The 19,695-nt window shown below is 42.2% G+C and overlaps 1 protein-coding gene across 1 annotated transcript in view; it reads right to left on the bottom strand.

The window, feature by feature from the left end:
- LOC110088588 (dynein axonemal heavy chain 11-like) overlaps positions 1–18,593 on the bottom strand; it is a 269,144-nt gene extending 250,551 nt beyond the window's left edge. Inside the window, exons 1-8 of the mRNA XM_078394150.1 lie at positions 17,229–18,593; positions 16,925–17,117; positions 13,903–14,007; positions 11,630–12,022; positions 8,981–9,313; positions 4,924–5,178; positions 4,628–4,797; positions 3,192–3,411 (exon numbers count right to left, since the gene is read on the bottom strand). Of these exons, the coding sequence (XP_078250276.1) occupies positions 3,192–3,411; positions 4,628–4,797; positions 4,924–5,178; positions 8,981–9,313; positions 11,630–12,022; positions 13,903–14,007; positions 16,925–17,117; positions 17,229–17,320 (1,761 nt within the window). The 5' untranslated portion in view covers positions 17,321–18,593. The remainder of the gene's footprint in view (positions 1–3,191; positions 3,412–4,627; positions 4,798–4,923; positions 5,179–8,980; positions 9,314–11,629; positions 12,023–13,902; positions 14,008–16,924; positions 17,118–17,228) is intronic.
- Positions 18,594–19,695: the final 1,102 nt, after the last annotated feature.

The raw sequence follows: 19,695 nt of genomic DNA, 5'->3' as shown, positions 1-19,695 counted from the left end.
TGGTTTTTTTTCTGTGCAAAATTTTCAATAGAGTTTGGCAAAAGTTATTTTTCGTAGATAGCAGTTCTTCAGATCCTCCAACCATTCAAAATGGGGACCACGACTAAATGGACCAGTGCCTTTGAACCAGAGAATCCACCACCAGAGACCAAGGTTACTCTTTGCACTGCTGTGCCTTATATGTGAAAGTCCTTTGCTGATCTGGATGGTAGGGTCCCTACAGTAGAAAACCCGAAGAGGGCTGCTCAGTGCCCTTTAACACCTGGCATCTATTTGGACAGCAAGACGTAGGAATGGGTCACTGTCTTCGCCACTATAATAATAATAATAATAATAATAATAATAATAATAATAATAATAATAATAATAATAATAATAATAATAATAATAATAATAATAATAATAATAATAATAATAATAATAATAATAATAATAATAATAATAATAAATGTCCGCCATCAAGTCAGCTCTGATTTATGACAATCCTTTTCAGGGTTTTCTGGGTAGAAAACATACAGAAGTGGAGGCGCAAGGTCTGTCCTCAACTCATGTCCTGCACTCATCCCAAAGTGCAGGACATGCAACGATGGACTCAAGTTACAGGAAACCAGATTTCAGTTGAATATCAGGAAAAACCTCCTAACTGTTAGAGCAGTACGACAATGGAGCCAATGACCTCGAGAGGTGGTGAGTGCTCCAACACTGGAGGCATTCAAGATAAATTTAGACAACCACCTGGCAGATAACCGTTGATTTGTATTCTTGCCTTCAGGGGGTTGGACTCGATGGCCTTATAGGCCCTTCCCAACTTCACTATTCTGTGATTCTATGAAATATCCCACATAACTTGAAAACCAATTTAGTGTTGCTATGAATTGGAAGCAACTTTTCTCTTGCTAAACAATTTATTTCTTTATCCAAATAAACTTTTCCTCTTTACTATTTTGAATTTAATAAACTTGGCTTGTTATTATCTTTTTACAAATATTTTTTATTTTTTCATGCCTTAGTTTTTCATGACTTAGTTCATTAAACTTTTGATCACAAGCCTCTATTAATTTTATCTACCTCCAAAATATTTCAGTTTTTTTTAAATGTACTATCTGGAGAATATTTTTATGCCTCCTATATAAAATTAAATATTGTCCGTACATGATGCATTTTCCTTGATGCAGTTCAGCTCCACTTTCATAATTGTTTCCTTAGAGTCTGTTGGGTGCAAGAGTAGTGTTTGTAAGGAACATATCAATGATTTAAGAGAAAAGTTCTCAAGCTGCACCATTGTTCTAACTGGTGTATAATTAGCCCCTACTATAGATCCAATCTGAGCATCTGTTATGGAGTCCTGTTACAATTTTGGAAGTCATATATATTTCAATCTGACATGAAGGCATTATATAACCCAATATATCTATGAAAAAGGAAGAACAATCTCATTCCACTGGATGACTTGCTCACCGTGAGTCAATAACATCAAACTCATAAAATGTATGTTTCAGCAGTTGAGAGTTCAGGGCCAGTGCTGTCTGTGAAAACTTTTCATAAGTACAAATCACAATCTGTGCACATAATCTTTTAACATGGGTCCCCAGATTTCAAATCAACACAGATTTTTTTCTCTGCCAATAGGAAATTCTACTTTTTTCAAACTGGAACAATTTGAAAGGACTTTTTCCTATGTGATTCGTTGTTTCTTTCTGTAAAAGGGGTGTGTGTTTCTGTGGGTGGTGTTGTGATGTTGTAGGAAGTTTGGACATGATATGTAGGGGCTGCAGGAACATCCACCCCAGGAAATGTGTCTCCCACATATCCCCAATTTTTTTCCTAATAAATGAGTTAAGTTCCGAGTCACACTGCTTTAGCGCTAGATCACCTCCACAAAGAAAAAGAAAAGAGAAATGCTACAAAATTGAAACAACCCCAACAAAATACAAAAGACTACATACATTTCTACATACATTCTGCATGCATTATAAAGAACTTTGGAAAGCTTTTGCCTTTTCCCGTACACTGTGCAATTCTTTAAAAACCAGATGGCTTGATAGTGAACTGTAAAAGGATTGGCATAAGAAGGAAGGAAGGAAGGAAGGAAGGAAGGAAGGAAGGAAGGAAGGAAGGAAGGAAGGAAGGAAGGAAGGAAGGAAGGAAGGAGAGCTATGGACTGAAATGCAGATCTCATTGTATCTGTGTGTGGACCACTGAGTTGAATCAGTCCACAGCCCTTGCGGATAACTAACTGCAAATTCAAATGAAATATAGGCTGCTTCAAATCAGCTTGCCAGTGTAGTTGCTGCCTCAGCTACTATGTGTTTCCATCATGTTATTAATATTCTTAGGTGTTGAAGCAGGTACTTACCATCATCCCTCTTGCTGATGTTATTATTATTAGCTAAAACATTCCCTGCTAGCCCTGGAAAGCTTGCCTCATTCTCTGAAGGGGAAATAAAATCTATCAGAACTAGATTAATCACATGTTCTGTCTCAGGAAGATACTTCTCTGGTTTTGACTGTTTGGCCTTATGCAGAGTTGAGGAAGTAGCTCCAGGGCATTTACTACCAACCATTGGCTGAAATCCTGTTGACATTTCCACTGTACAACCCAGATATTATAGTTTTAATTTGATTTGACTGAAAACTTCCTGTACCCCCTGTCAGGTTCTCAAGTCTCGGGAATCCCTTTTTATCTTGAAAAGCCTCTGGGAGTCTTCAGATTAACAGGGAAGCCTTTAATATTGGAAAACACTGCCTGATCACCACTGGCAGTCCCAATCTGTCAACAGATGGCTGCCAGTGATATTCCAATATTAAAGGTCCCCCTTCCCTATCCTGACGTTCCCAAGGACAAAAGGAGTCCAGGGAACCGCAGACCCTGAAGAGTGGGATAGGAAGTTTTAAATTACATTCAATTCAATTATATTTAGTAAATATATTGATCTCCAGATGAGGACATCATCCGGCTTATGTGATGTCATTTTAAATCAAAAGGATTTCCGCTGTTAAGTAATAAGACAGTAAATAAAACAATAAAAGAATGTTAATTTAAAGACCTCCTATTGATGACAAGAGTTTCTAATAACAATACAATTTAAAAATGGCTATCCAACATTATTATCAGTTTCAAAACGCGAAAAAAATGTGGTTGAATCACATTGCAGCTGAATTTATTTATTTTTAAATTATTTGTATTTTACCTCAAGTTGTTTATAAATCTGCTCTGGTAACTGTTGTCCATAACTTTGTAGCAATTCAGCTGTGGATTTTAAAGGTCTGAAAATGTCTCCAGTTGATTGCTGGTCACGGATGGCCATGAGATGTCCCATTATTTCAGCCAGAACTGTATAGTCTCCTTCTTTCACTTTCTTAGCTAGCCCCTTTTCAGTTTCATGGATAAATGTGGCTAACTCTGTAACACTAATCATTAGCACAGTGATCAGCAGACAATTGGCATAAAACTTGCATCTACTGTCAACTTTCATTGCAACTTAAGGAACTCTGCATCTTAAAAATTGGGCACTTTCATACTAGAAAACTTGTAAAATCATTGTTTAAATTAGGAGGACAAGGTATCATAGATATAAAAATCTTACACAGAGAGTTTACTGCATGTTATTTGATACAACTTTTCTCAGAAGTGAACTCAATGGAGCTCAGTGTCTTCAATACCATCTAGGCAATCTTCATGTGTTAAATGAACCATGCCATCAGTCCCTGCCATGGCTTCACATGGCTTTCTATTGCTTACCCTAGCCCCTTGGCCTCTCCACAGCGTGGATGCCTATGTGGGTGAGCCTGTGTTGTTCATTTACTTCCATCTGGTTAGGCTTAAACACAAGCTGGAAGTCTGTGCAAGAAAAGTTTTAGCACATATGGAGGACCAAACATTTAGTCTTCCCAGCTATAGGCATCCACATTCATCCTGCAAAAATACTAGAGGTGGGGCTGAAGAACACTAGAGATGAAGCCGAGGCCTGGGCCAGTAGCATAGCTGTGCTGTCCCTTTAATCTGAGATACACATGGAAGGGACTGTTTCAATATCGAGCACATAATATTTCCTGCACAACATCAGCTGTAAGAGTAAACAAACTCTATATTGGGATGAGCAAAGTGCAGCCCATAGGTCTTTGAGACACACACACACATCCCAGGGCACCCCTGCTATTGTAGAAGAGACCATGGCCAACACCATCCATGGTGCTGAAATCATGGTGACTTCATCACTTCTTTAGCCTTCGTGTTGCCTTGAGAATGGAAAAAGCACTATGCCTTACAATCCCAAAAGATGATGTGCCACACTTTTACCCCACAGAGAGCTCCATGTTGACCATCAGATTTTGGTGTCAAGTCTTATGATGGTGTATTAGCTGTGGAAGGTGTTGCAGATCCAGTGGCTCCTACAGACTTAATACATGCCCAACTCCTGGGAGATGCCCACCTTTTTCTTACATACAATAATATTACATTTGTGCACAGGGGGAACTATGATTCTACCCAGTAACTCTATTGGGAGTTTGTTTTACTTCATAATCTATTTTAGCCAAACTTAATCTAGTTTAAGAAAATGAGCAGGGTTTTTTTTTTAGTGCTGAAATAAAAAGTTCAATTTCAAAGGCACCAAAAGTAGGTTACCTTTGGGTGACATAGTTGAGTAGGTGCTCCTTAAACATCCAGCTCCACCTTTTAATCATATTCATCAGAGCTAACTTAAAAGGCTGAACGTCAACCTGGAACCAGCCATTAAACGTCTTCTGGTTTTCAACCTCGCTCACTTCTTTATGTAGCGTTTCATAAATGCTGATCTTGAGGAGTGAGGTAAGATCACAATGAAGAGCTTTTACTTGGAAAAACATTCTGAGGTAAACAGTATAACCGAAGAAAATGAACAGAAAGAGATCAAAAGATCTGAAAAATTGCTAAGTACGTACCTGTTGTTTAAAGTGATCTAACTGCGGGGAACATTTCTGAAGTTCATAGTCCGCATATAATTCTAGCTCTTCGGTGTGAAGAAATCGTCCATAGAGAAGGAACTGCTTCATAAATTTGGCTTTATCATCCATCCATAAGTGGCTGTATTTCTTAAAGTGGCTTTGATATTCCTGGGCATTAACGATGACTGAGTGCACTCTGCTCATGATTTCCTGGTGCATTTCTTCCAGGGCATCCATCTGGTCCACATCATGCTAAATGTAAAAATAAAACCATAGAACTGGGCCAATGGTTTAATATGCACTGTGAAAAGAAATTCAGATACAGTCTGCAAGCAAGACACCAGCTCAACTGCAAGTTTATAAACTATTCTGGGGGGGGGGGGAGAAAGCCAGCTGCAAGGCACAGAGATGGTTTAATTACGTTGTGAAGTAAGCACCATTAAGTACCAGAGGTCACGTGGTAGGTCCCGTTCCAAATTACAATCTCTCTGTGTGTGTTTTGGGGAAAAAATCTTTGGCAATTTTGGACATGACTATGCATGTAACATAAAATGCCACTGCCATGGCAAGCTTTTTATAAGTAACAATAATAAAGAACAAGGATCTAATGGAGGGGGAAATATGTCCTGTCTTTCTGCAGTAAATATGAGGCCAATGAGACTGTGGACACCTTACAATAAATACAAAAATGATTGATTATCCACTGAACATCAACTAATATTTATAAGCACCCTCCATATACTTTCTCTCATACGTATGTAAAAAATATGAATGAGAAAGGAACAAAACCAGACCACGAGCAGCTTTTGTAATACATGAAGTCCAAATATACTCTAAGCCTCATTGCAGATAGGCAGAGAACTGAGATTTTGCCAGTGGCTCTTGATGCACCCTTTAACAGGCCTGCAGCAGAAATGGTGAAAGGAAGAAGATATCCTTGGGGAAATCCCATGCAGATAGGTGCCATCCATCCCAATTGGGAGACTCTGCCCACTCTTTGCCAGTTCTCCGCACCCGCTGCTGTTCCCTGTACCAGGTCCCCTGCCATCAAGGAAGTGTCTCCAGTCCTCAAAAGAAGATTGTCAGGGCAGCGGGAGAGGCACTGAGGAGGAGGGAGTGCGGTGTTCATAAAGATTTGTGGGGGAAAACGTAGGCAAAAAGGGGGTCATCCTGAGTCAGATGGAGAGATGAGGAAAGCTTATTTTCTTTTTTTACTACAGCTCCCAGTTTGCATGGCCATTGACACCTCTGGTCAGAATATTCTGCGTCCAGAGAGAGAGACTTTCCCATCTCTCAACAAGTGTTATGAAAATAGGTGCCTATTATGTTGCAAGTATTTGTCCAGGGAACAGTCCAGTTATAGACAACAGGCAGAGTCCTCAACCTTTTACAGCCATGAAGCACCCCGTTGTACCCATCCTGAGAAAGTCATGGTACGTTGCTTCCAGAATGAACCTGCTTATTTTGTTAGCTGAGGCTGACAATCCCACAATGTTCAGTTCCCTGGCAGTAAACATACGACAGGAATAAATGAAGAACTGGCAATTTGTGGGAAAGCCAGAGTGGTGTAGTAAATAGAGCGCTAGACCAGGACTCAGGAAATCTGGGTCAAATCCCTGCTTGACCATGGAAAGTCACTGGAGGTGGCAGCGGTAAACTATTCTTTCAACATGTCACATACTTCAAAAAGCCTGTTACGGTTGCTGTAAGTTGGAAGCAGCTTAAGGGCACATTCAGCAACACCAACAATTTGCTGTTTCTTCATGAGACTCATTTGTTGCTGGAGGCGGGTGAGTATCATGCCTATGGCAGAGCCAGTCATGTCAGGCAAGGTTATAACATTAAAAAAATGGGCTGCACCACATCAAGGTGGGAACATGCTTTGAAAGGAAGGAACTGGAACCTGTGATGAATGTAGAACAGACAGGACTTGGAGCATGTCAAATGTGCTACGGGAGTTCAATTGTTTTGACAATGGAATTCCCAGATACAGATGAGAGGCTGATGGCGTGATGGCGAAAGGCAACGAGATTACCAGAACAGGTTTTCAGGGAAGAAAAAGGCAGATTTCTACATTATTCACTTACAACCCAGCTGAGAAATATGGGGGCCCTCCGGGTCATGTTGGTGTGTCGAACAAAAATTCACAGCATTGCTCACCATTGGCTGTAGTGGCCACAGATTCTGAGAGCTGCCGTCTGAAGCAACAATTGGAGAACCTACATTCCCCCTCCTGGTGATTAGGCCTGGGAAACAGCGATGGGGCTGCCATCAGGCTCTCTCTAATTATGTCAAGGAGACAGGCAATGCTGCGTTCAAGGTTTCAAAACAGGCTTCTGACAAGAAGGCATTTAGCCAAGCAATCCAGGTGGCCCCGTGCAGAATAGCAAAGGGAAACCTCGATTCCTTTCAACAGAGAAATGTAAGGAGGAGACATTAAAAGGACAAAATAAATGTATTTCTTCAGTGTTTGGGCTAAGGCAGGTCATCTGAAGTTTTAAGAGCTCCAGAAGTTCCTTGTTAAGTGATTTCAAAGAGTCCAGGATAGCACCAATTACATGATACAGAAGGCTCACTGGATTTTGGAGAGCAGCCCCATTTGACTCTAGTCTAACCTTCTCCTTCTGGCAGAAAGCAACAAGACTGAACGAGATACCATGTTTCCCCAAAATTAAGACAGGGTCTTCTATTAATTTTTGCTCTCAAAAACAACAACAACAAAACACAAAAAACCACGCATTAGGGCTTATTTTCAGGGGATGTTTTATGTTTTTCATGTACAACCATCTACATTTGTTCAAATACAGTCATATCATCTTCTTCTGGTTGCTGCACAATGGTGGAGGGTGGGGTTTCACTTCACTGGGGCTTATTTTGGGGGTAGAGCTTATATTACAAGCATCCTGAAAAATCCTTCTAGGGCTTATTTTCAAGTTAGGTCTTATTTTCGTGGAAACAGGGTACTAGCTTTACCTCTTTTCAGGTGTAAAATTTCCCAGATAGGTAACAACAGCATCATGCTGGCAGGGTCCCAAACCAAGCTGCTTACACAGGGACAGTCTTGGATGGCATTCTATGCTACCTATGTTGCTGTGAGTGACTAGAATTGGACGTGGATTTGGAAGATCCAAGTTCTAGTTCCCACTGAACCAAGAACAAAGTGCATGACCAGGGTCCATTCACCCTCTTGCTTAATGCATGACTTGCCCCCCCCCCAGAGTTGCTGTCAAGATAAAGGAGAGGGGAGACATATATGCCACCTTGAACTTATTGAAGGAAAGGCAGGATAGGCATAACATCCTTGAAACTGGGGACATGTGGACCTTAGTGCACTGCAGCTCCAGTGACATCTAGAGGCCTACATGTCTCCCCTCCCCCTGCCCAGTCTAATCAGGTCTTTAGGGACCAATAACTGGGACCTTGATTGTGTTGGTCAGGTGACTAAAGAGGCAAGCTAGCCATTACCTTTGACTCACTATTGAATCTCAGGCTTGGATTTCTCTGTTTCTCTCCAGTACCTGACTGGAGAATATTTCTTATTAAATCATAGCAGTGGAGAATCTTCAGACTCAGCTTAGGATCACCGATGAAGGGGAAAGGATTTGAACCTTCCTCCACAAAGGTGGTTTGGAGGGGAAAACAACTTTCGGTGGGAAAGCACAGAAATATAGGGGAAGCATTAAACCCTGGTGCCCTGACCCTCTGCCCCAGGCCAAAGATAAGCACCCTCCCAACTGTTTTTGGTAACAAAGAACAGTACGTAGGTGCTTTGTGTGAGTTGTGTTTATATTACCAGGATCCATAATAATGAGGGCTGGCTGTTTTTCTGACTGTCTCCCAAAATGGAGCTTACGCCCTCTTAAATTAGAACAGGGCTATGGGCAAGCTGGCTGAACCACAGCAGTTGTGATCATTATAACGTTTCATCACAGACAGATTAAATCAAGGAGAGTCTTACACAGCTATTTGGATGGATGAGAAAAGCCTCACCGAAATGGCGACTAAAAGCGTTTCAGGTTAAAAGAAAAGATAAGGGGCATATTTGTGATTATACCTGGTAAGTGTCACGGCCAAGATGCTTGGCGACTCTATTGATATGTGATGCAATCAGGTAGGCGCTTTGGATCAGACCCTCCACGATGTCAGAAAAATTGCCCTTGACTGTATGGTCCAAAGAAGGTTTAAAAGTCATTTCGTTGCCCTTCAGGATGAGTTGCACTTCAAACAAGGGGCTGGATTTTGAAGTCGCCTCCGTGTTTTCTGTCAGGTGCTGGAGAGAACACTTGATAGCTTTAAACAGTCCATCTGAAACCATGTGATCAACGTATTCGGTATAAGCTTTCCATTCATCAGAAAGAGGATCTGCCTGAAACAGGGCTTGATTGTCCTGGAGAGAGAAAAGCCACTTAGAAAATGAGCAGCAGCAGAGTTTGAAATTGCACTTCCTGGCACAGATTTTTTCCCCAATCTGGACTAATTAATCACTTGAAAAAGTAAAGGAAATTTCTCTTTGAAGAGGGAAAGCTTTCTCCACTGCTTATAATGTAATTGCCTGATTGTGCGAGTGAACGCTAAACAAGGCTCAAAGCGGAGCTGAACGCCAAGGCGAGAGGTCTGTGCTGGGCTGCAGGGGTGATGCAAGCACGACTTGTTAACGCATTGTCTCTTGTTCGCATGGAATCCAATGCATTGGGGCCAGCCCAAGACATTTCGCTTCCCAAGGGGTGTTCTCCTTTCCCAGCGTGATCCATGATCCCCAAGGTTAGCTATCATTATCCAGGGCAGAACACCTCACAAGCTCTTCTCCCATCCTTGGCAGGAAAGCCTCAATTATAATGAACCAAATAAAGAAGAATTGGCTGACTTCTAGAATCCATTGCCTGAAGCAGCTCCTTTCTCCTGCCTTTGGCCCTCAGCAGAGCTGGCCCCTGAAACAAATCCTTATTTCCTGCAGTCTGGAGAAGGTGGTCCTTGTGTTTCATTCAGAGGGGAACCAATACAAGATAACAGGATAACAGGCTAGATCAATGGTTCTCAACCATGGATCCCTAAATATTCCTGGACTACAACTCCCAGGAATCCTGGCCATCACAGCTAGTGACAAAGGTTTCTGGGAATTTTAGTCCAAGAACACCTGGAGACCCCAAGGCTGGGAACTACTGTGCTAGATGGTGGTGCAGAAGAGGGAGTGGAAACCTACTGAGCAAAATTTGAGAACATTATTAAAAACAATAATGTCTTTTTGCTGGTTAAAAAATTTCCAGTGGCGTGTTACTTTCCATTACCTACAATTGTGACTTAAAATTTTAGTAGCTTGTGTTGGGGGGCATTTCAACCCCTTCAGCTGGTCTGCCCTCCCTGAGTGCTACCTGCTACCACAGAATTCCCTGCAGCAGTAGCAAATATGATTTCCTCTTTAAAAAAAAAAAAGATGCAAGCCAGGGGGCACTCACTCTTTGCTTTTTTGTGGCTAATAACCCTCCCAGGCATGGGTGTGCACAGACTGAGGCAAAGGGACAGAGCACTTCCCCACTGGATCCTAACTTGATTTATTATCTTCACGTATGCAGACATATACTATGTGCACTGTGTTTTGGTGGTACCGCAGACACCACAACCATAGTAACTCATAGTGTGTGAATGATGCCAACCTACCACTGTGCAACTTCCTGTGGTACATTCTTACTCCAGGAGGAACCACGACCCTGGCTATTGATTACAAGGTGCAGGTTTCCCAGAGTTCTCTTACTTTTGGAGAAATGCTGTGTGTGTCCCATTGGCTTGCTTACATTCTGATGTTTAAAAGAAAGTCTGTTGAGGGGAAGATAGTTGGAAGTGGTGGCAGCCAACGTGGGTTCCTGCTGGGTTCAAGGGAGGGTAATTGGGTCTTGATCCGAAGAAGTGGCCAAATCAGCCCAATCCTGCTTAGTCAGTAGTGGCCCAAAATACTGCTTCCCCCAGTTTGGTCCAACGTGCTTGTTTTTTTCCCACTTCCTCAGCTAATGTCTCAGTCATGAGCAAGAGCTGCCCAACCTTTCTCTGCCCCGCCCTTTTTTTTCCAGAGTGTGAGGACAGCCCAGAGAGTGGGGCAGAGAAGCCTGAGCTCTCGCTGGGACTGGAAGATCCTTCGAGAGGGTGGGGAAAAAACAAGCAGGCTGGGCCTGGTGAGGGGCTGCCTGAGCCAGAAGAGGTGGGGACAGGGGACCAGCACCACCTGTGCTGCCATTTTTATGAACTGGGATGAACCAGGACAAACCTGTTTGTGCCCATCTCTGCTATAAAGTAGAAGAGAAAATATCCCCGAACTAATGCTAAGGGGGGAAAACAATAGTCAAATTGGGGGGGGGGGGGAATGGATAACCAGAAAGGCTCCAGGAGCTAGATTTTTTCCAGAGCACTCCCTATGGCTACACTGACATAGACCTCTCCCCAAAGCTCCTCCATCATTGCTAAATCCTCCTGGCTCCCTCAGCATCCCTGACCCGTATGGGTCACAGTTAAATAAACTCATTGTTTCTATCAAAGCCTTTGGTTGGATATTACTCACTTAGCCCCTTGCTCCTGCCATGTGAAAACCCTCATCTAAATTCATTACTGTTATCCTGCTGAAAGGTCAATCAGACTTTGGCATCTCTCCTTTGCAAGAGTTCTCATTACTCCCAGGAGAAAACATATATGAGAATTATTTGAAGTCTATAGTCACCTGAACTAACTGATGGATCGTCTTCCCGATCTCTTGAACGCTCTCATATTGCTGGCATATTGTTTCACTGTTGTCAAAGCACGGCATCAAAGAAGTGGTGGTGGCTTTTTGTGCTAGAAAAGAAGTCTCACTCAGTCTGCGCAGAAGGGCCTGGATCAGGTCCACATTATCTTTGGCTTTCTTCAGTCTGCCGCCTACCCTTTGAACAAGCTCCTTGGTCTGCTCAATATAGGTCCACAGGTCTTCGTTTTGCCAGGTCAGTGTGTCAAAAGCAGGCTTCAGTTGTTGATCAATTCTCCAAAGCTCATGAGCGATGAGTTGTGCTTCGTTGGGTAGGATTGTTTTCCTTAATTGGTTATACTGCTCCGCAATTGCATGTAAATTACCAAGATACTGAGGAGAGGAGGAAAAGGAAGAACAGCAACAAAAGTGGGCTAATTTAAAGAAATTCACTGATGGACATAGAAGTATATACCGCAACGGTAGGCAACTCCAGATGGGTAACATCTGCATGGCCACACCTTGGAGAGCCACAGCCATCTCCACACCCTCTACTTCCCTCTCTTTCAAAAAAAAATTTCTTGCTTACAATTTTTTTAAAATTGAAAAGCCATGTTGCACTCTGCAGTAGCCAAAGTTATCTTGAATTTGTTAGAAAACATGGGGAGGTCGGGGGTGGTGGCGGCTAGGAGTGTGAGGACACCCTGAAGACTTAGCAGAATTGACCCTCCCACAGCCCTAGAGGGCAGAAGGAGACTCTCTCTCTCTTTATTTGAGCCATTTCATCCCAAAAACATTAGAAACCCATATTTGCTGCTCTAGAGGCCATATGTGGCCAACAGGCCGAATGTTGCTATCCTCCTAGACTAGATAATTCATTATGAGCCACTCTCTGCACTCAGATGTAGACCATAGGGCTGCTACTGGATTCCAAAGAAGTCCAGAACTCAACAGTAGGCTGAGCGGTGTGGCTGGTCCAAGCCTTTCACCCAGAGAGAGAAAGAGTCATAGAGAGACAGGTTCACCAATTTTCATAGTAGGCTTTTCTGCACATGTAACTGTTTCTGGCCATACTAAACCTGCCTAGGTATTATTAAAAAAAAGATATGTAATAATAATATCATAGATGTATCCTGTGTTGGCTTGTAAGAGGCAGATCATTTGTTTGTTTTTCTGTTTCATTTCTATGCTACTTTTCTCCTGTTGAAGGAACCCAAAATGACTTGTACTCTCTTCTACGCACTAATACCTAGTGGGACATGTACTAAAGCAAAACAGTCTGCAAATTCTTAATTTCTTGGAACCAGAATGCAAGAAGAATACTGCGTTTAGCACAGAAGCCATCTACACCTGAGCATATCTGGGAAATTGCATATACAGAAGTAAGTATTAGTCACAGATATGGGTATGTTGACTTGCTGACCAAGCAGTTGAAAACAGAATGAAGCAATGGATCTTCTTTCTTTCTTTCCACAGGCTAGCTGCTCCTTCTTCTGCTCCTCCATTTTGTCATTAATCATTGACTTAGGGAGAAACACTACACAGACAGTGACCACAGAAAGAATGAACAGCAGTAGGGCCTGAGGCTCAAGAGGTCCTGGTCTGGGCCTCATCAAGTGCCTGACAGTGCCAGTCTTGACCTTTGTATCTCTGTTGCCCACTCCCATACTATTTCCTTTTCGCTGCCTTCAAGACTAAACAGTAGTTCAAGCATTGCAGGAAGCTGCCATTCTGAGCACAACTGAACATGCAATGAGCATTGGCTTTCTAAAGAATCCCTGGTCCATTGAGGCCTCTATCTCTTCCCTTTTTTTGCAACCGATTCGTTTAAGAAACCTGAGAACCGGAGAAAGAAGAGTATGGAAGCTTCCCATCCCCCATGTTTCTCCCAACCCCAAATCACTTCAGAGAGAAGGAAAGTGTGTGGTGACCCTAAACATAGTGGAAGTAGTTGGTCCTCCTGCCTCTTCTGTAATTTGAACACTGCTATTTGGCTGTCAATAGGAGTGCAAACTAATTCTACAGAGAGGAGATGAAGGCCCTTTGTATTCAAAGGAAAACATCTGGGTGCAGTAAGACTGAAATACAAGATTAACTACAAACTCCAATGTAACGACCATCCAGTTGACAAAATAATTAGGAAAAATAGTTGCACACTCTTTGCTTTTGGTTTAGGATAGTTGAAGACTCAAACAGATTACTGCAGTTATGTCAATTTTCTTCTATTTCTTTATATTCCCACACATCTTTCACACAGAATCGCTTCTATTTACCTTGTAAAGAGTTTCTCTCTTGGAATACAATTGCACAGCAACCTCAGGTATCGCATGATGTTTTAAAGCCTCAAGGTATTTCACTTCCCGAAGGACGGCAGAGAGCTGCAGCGGAAGATGTAAATGATTTTGTTATGCTACAAGAAGCTACTTCAAAACTTCTTCACCTTGCGTACACTCATTCAGACTTCCTTTTGGCAAAATCCGTTCGGCAAAAAGCATTCAGACGCTTTACAAATGCCTCCAGAGGCTCTTCAATGCCGTTTGTTAACCTGGTGTGCTTTAATTATAGATTACAGCTCCTATGAAGCAACAGCCAGCCTCAGCCATGCTCCTCTGGGGTGATGGAAGATATTGTCCAATGCATCTCGAAGGTGGTGAGCAGGGTGGCCTGCTCAAGTTTGAGAATTGTCCTCATATTTTAGTTTGGATTGTTAAATCATTTTTTTTAAAAAAAAATATGGGAACTATCCTTTGCTGCATGGGTGCAGTACCCACACATAATAGGGAGGCCCTTAAAATTCTTAGATTACATTCCTTTACCGAGCAGGAGACATGCTCCACAGACGGCTGGGGCATTTGTATATTTGCGGCAAAATCAATATTTTCAACTGTACATATCTAATATACCTCTTCCAAACCGGTAAGCAAAGCAATGCACACCTGCATCGTTTTCACTCTCTTAAATTTTTGCAGTGCAGTTCTCCGGCTGAAAAATGCATATTCAGAGGAAGGGATGTTTGTGTTGAAATGTACATGAGAGAGAAAATCATTGTATAATGCATTGTATACAGGGAAATTGTATAAGGAGAAATTGCTTGCAAAAAAATGAATGGATTGTATCGTCCAAATATTAGAAAAGGCACACAAAATGTTTGTGAATTTTCTGCAAAATTTCTTGTTTTGTTTTGTCTTAATGTGTCTTGGGTTCGTTTGGTTTGGTTCCGTTTAAAGGACTTACCAAAATTTCTTTAGGTGTAGAATGCAAAAATATTGTGATGGTGGTGGTGGTGGTTTCAACCATTCACAGGCAAGGGAAATAAAAACTGACAGGCTACCTCATTCATAAAATCTGGCCTTGTTTGGAACTAAGCTGGAGGACAGAATGTCTGTGGATAGGCAGGAACTGTTGAGATTTTGATCTCAAAATGTATTAAATATAAATGTTGTATAGCCTTGTTTGTATGGCCACTGCTCAATCTCTTTCTATGCCAGTTCTGGCAGCACAGAGGAGACCTTCGTTCTGTCAAAGGCCTCAAAGTGGAGTCTGTGGAGGCTGAAGGAGGACTGGCTTTTGGCTTTCTCTTGGCACAAGAGTTTCTGGTGGAGGGGGGAGTCTTCTAGAGGCATGCTTGTGGGGAATGTTCTTTTCCTGTTTGCCATTTTCTGGGGCCTCAAACTCATAACCAGATTATGGGGAGTCTGGCCCTGGCCAGGGAGAACTAGTCGTTAAAATAAATGGAAAAAAATTAACTCCTAAAATCCAGGTAAGGGACGGGTGGGGTAATTTCTGCCCTTTAAAAGGGGTTATGTGGGGAGGGGGGACCATTTGATAATCTCTGGTGGGGTACTAACTTTGTGGAGGAGGAGAGCAAGAGTCACTCTTCATCATTTAATTGTTTGTTTTCGTTTTTAAAACATTGGCTGAAATCCTGTGGCTCAGCATAGTTAAGTCACAACGAGAGTAACTTCATTGAATCAGTAGGGAGCTGGTGTGTTAACTCCTCTGCATGTGTTGCTTATTCAGTGGGCCTACTCTCATTGTGACTTGCTAAGTAACAGAATGTCAGCCTCAGCCCAGACGTCTGTTGCCTAAAATGTGGAGCGTGTAAGTGTCCCCTTGTCCCACTCCGCTAGACTGCTTGCTGCGTGACCATTTGGGCCCCAGTTGGGAGACTGGTCATGCAACAGGGAACTGTTGAGATTTTGATCTCAAAATGTATTAAATATAAATGTTGTATAGTGAAAGTAAAATGGCTGATTTTACCTGAGTCATGTACTGAGTGTATTCAGGTGTGGGTAGCAAGGTTAAGACTTGATGTTGTGCAGCTGTTGTACAAGGTGTAATCTTATGTAGGTAGAAGTAATGTATTTTTGGAGTGGTCCCAATAATGTATATAAGTCATGTGTAAAGGGGACATTTTATCTGCTGCGAGTCAGATCACTTTTTTCTATCTTATGTATTGTACCATGCCATGCTATGCTGCCAAATGAATGTCTCTGTATATATGTTAATAGACTAAGTTAGTATTTTATTCTCTCAGTGTTATAGTGTCTTTGCAATCTGATATCTCCTAACTTTGCTTATGTCCTGAAAATACATATTTAACCCAAATTCTCAACAGGAACCTAACATGGTGTAGTCCTTAACAGGTGCTGCTGGCCAGGTAAACCTGCCAGGTATGGCTAGGAAAGAATCTGGCCTGGAACACCATTAACAGTCAGACTGGGCAATACTGAGCTTTCATGGACCAATGGTTTCATTCCATATAACACAGCTTTCTGTCTTCTCATGTCTGGATGGCACTTGATCCAGAGCAAACAAACATGGAGTAGGAAGAGAATATACCTCATAAGAAAATACAAATTAAGCCAATCTTGCAGGAAACTTTGGCATTCTTGCTAAAAATCCGAAACAAGTCTCAGCCTTCTGTGAGGGCCAAATCCACCTAGCAATGCATTTTATCACCCTGAATGTGGCCTGTACCTTCAAGCAATTAACAGCTTGATAGGCCCATTTCTGTGTTGACAAGCCATTATCACACTGTCTATTGTCTCTATCCTCCTCCTCCTGACATTTATAGCTGCTTGTCCAAAGAAAGGTACTCTTCCAACCAATATTTACTACTGGATCCTGTTGAAGAGAGTTCTGAGACATGAGTACAAATAGTTCTGAGGTCCTCCAGAGTGAAACTTATCACCATTACCCCCTGAAGCCTTCCATTTTGTATCTGTTCTGGGAAGTCCTTCATGATGGACACTTCTTTAAATGATCATTGTAAAAGTGGATTAAGTTGTGTACCTTTTCATTGAAGTTAACTTCAAGTAATCCCGTCTCGTTGTGCCTGAAGATTGGTTGACTGAGATGTGCTTCACAGTGGAGGTCTAGATCTTGTGCCCATGAGGTATATATTTCCTCATCATGTTTATCCAATAAAGACAACATTTTCTCACATTTTTGGAAGACAAAATTAGTTTCCTCTGTTTGCAAAATCCTAGAAAGACAGCAAGTTTTCCCCCCTTCAATGTCATTTCTAAGTACATCGCAGAAGGTGCTTTGGGAAGTGGTTTAAGCCCTATTGTATAATTTTTATTGCAATACTTACAGGTGATTGATGTGCCTAAAATGTGTTCTGTGCTTCAGCAGTCTCTCTCGTAACTCCTGAGACCATTTCAAATTGCCTGCAGTCACTGGCATGTTTTTATGAAGTGCATTTCCTCCATCCCTTAACTTAAATAAACAGAAACTGTTATGATGATGGACTGTCAATACACCAGAGTAAAATCTGCAATAAAAACTCAACAATCCTTCTGTGGGAAGTGAACAGAAAAGTTCCCCACTGAAAACAGATGAAGGATTCCAAATCTAAGTATACTTACTTGGAATTAAGAATCCCATTAAAATCACTGAGACTTACTTGCAATATAAAGCTTACTCGTGTTAAGAAATTAGGGCACAGTTCCCTGAGAGAGGGAGAGTAAACTGACCACAATGAGATTCGTGTTTCAGTAGAGGTATAGAGGACTGCTACTTAGTCCATTAAACATCATTGTCTGTTGATTGGTTATTAAAGCAAAGTGTGCTGCTTATATACTGCCCTATAGTGCTTAAAGCTCTCTCTGGGCAGTTTACAATTTAATTTTATACATCTAAGTATTTATTTGGAATTTTTTAAAATTCCAACTTTACTTAGGAGCTGAAAATTTTGGAGCTGAATTTTTTTTAAAAAAGTTTTCACAGCTTTTTTTAAACAGATCCTTACCATTTCTTCATTTTAACTCAGCACCCACTGCCATCTGTCTTTGCAAAGATCTTTCCCAGTTAATCTCCATGGCCATGTTGCTTCCAAATGTCACAACAGGAAACCTTGCCCAGTACAATTTTAAGGGAATATGTCTGTCCCTCGGTAGGAGCCAAGATTGCACCCCCTTCCCCCAGCAATTTACCTAGAAATGTGTTCTATTTTGGCATTTTAACCCACCTCAGAGAAGTTGTGTGTGTGTGACAAAGCCCCACAGAGTGATGGGAACAGCAGGTGTGAACTGTTCCTGACAGCAAAAAAATAAAATAAAATAAAATAAAATAAAAGGTGAAAAACTGGGTGTGGAAGTCCAATAATGAGGTGTTCCCAGCAAATTTTACAAAATTAAGTCTTCCACTGAAGAAAGTTTGAAACATTTCTGCAATCCTTAAATAGGGCAGAAAGTGCTTCCCTATGGATGCAGCCAAAAAATGAAGGGGTGCCCTAGATAAAAAGAAGCAGGCAGCTAGGGTGTCTAGCTGTCTTGCAGGGCACTTAGCCTTGTTTGTATGGCCACTGCTCAATCTCTTTCTGTGCCAGTTCTGGCAGCACAGAGGAGACCTTCGTTCTGTCAAAGGCCTCAAAGTGGAGTCTGTGGAGGCTGAAGGAGGACTGGCTTTTGGCTTTCTCTTGGCACAAGAGTTTCTGGTGGAGGGGGGAGTCTTCTAGAGGCATGTGTTACATACAGCACTGATGTTGCCTGTCTGTCGTGGGTTTGGAGGGAAAGTTCCATCCTATGGGGAGTGGAAGGCGGGACATCAGGAGGAGGGGCTGTACTGTATATATATGTGATGCGTGTGTGGAGAAGTGGAGATGCTGGGATGTGAAGAAGCAGCAGCTGGGAAGAAGAAGCTGGTGTGGGAGTCTGTGTGTCAGACAGGGTACTACTGTGTGTCAGAGTACCAACCTGATAGGTTCAGGTGTCTGTTGGTTAGCCAGAACTGATAGGTTCAGGGTCTGTGCTTCAAGTTAAGGGTTCTGTGTGAACCAAACTGTGTGTATGTATGAGTGAAACTAAGCCACGTTACTATATCTTATTCACCTGATCATTTTATTTTCCTGTGTGTTGTTTTAAATAAACCTTATTCTTTTATTTGTTGAAAATCCATCCCTGGTCTGTGTGACTTCTTATAGAGAATGGTTGGTGGCAGCTTAGTTAACGTGTGGCAGATCCCAGTAGGTCTGGGTTTGTCACATTGATTGGTGTCCAGCGTGTGGGATACGACTGGTCCAGTTGTCCAGCGGTCCAGCAAAGCCTTGGCAAGTGTGCCCAGAGCAAGGGGGGTCTAGTCAGGGACAATCTGAGGCGCGTAGGTAATCTTCTAGGTGTACCTCACGGGGAGGTGCGCTAGTAGAAGAACGTGCCAACTGGGGAGACTAGATTAGGGTGCTCTGAGGCAGCCTGTTTTGGCGGGAAAAAGCTGAGGCAAAACTGTATAGTAACAGTGATTTAGCCTGCCTGCTGAGAGGCCCAGCAGAGGGGGGTAGACTCTAACTCGCTACAGTTGCAAGTAGTGCTGAAGGACAGCAGCAATCTATAGAAAGCTGGTTCTGAGGCAAAAGAGAAAAAAAAAGTGGTCTTTTTATTTTGAGGCTTGACTTTTTTAAGCAGCCTGTTCTGAGGGGGGATTATGCCCTTGACTCGAAGCCAAATGGCAGAAATGGGTGAAGTGAAAGACCCCCAGGTTGACCAAGGTTCTGAGGATGAATTTGGCTCAGTGCAGGGTGACAGCACGGGAGAACAGAACCCAGAACTCAGAAAATTGCTCAT

The sequence above is a fragment of the Pogona vitticeps genome, chromosome 1, assembly GCF_051106095.1.
Source record: "Pogona vitticeps strain Pit_001003342236 chromosome 1, PviZW2.1, whole genome shotgun sequence".
In the NCBI taxonomy this organism is placed as follows: Eukaryota; Metazoa; Chordata; class Lepidosauria; order Squamata; family Agamidae; genus Pogona; species Pogona vitticeps.
The sequence above is the reverse complement of the archived record's forward strand: the minus strand, read 5'-3'. Positions and strand labels throughout refer to the sequence as shown.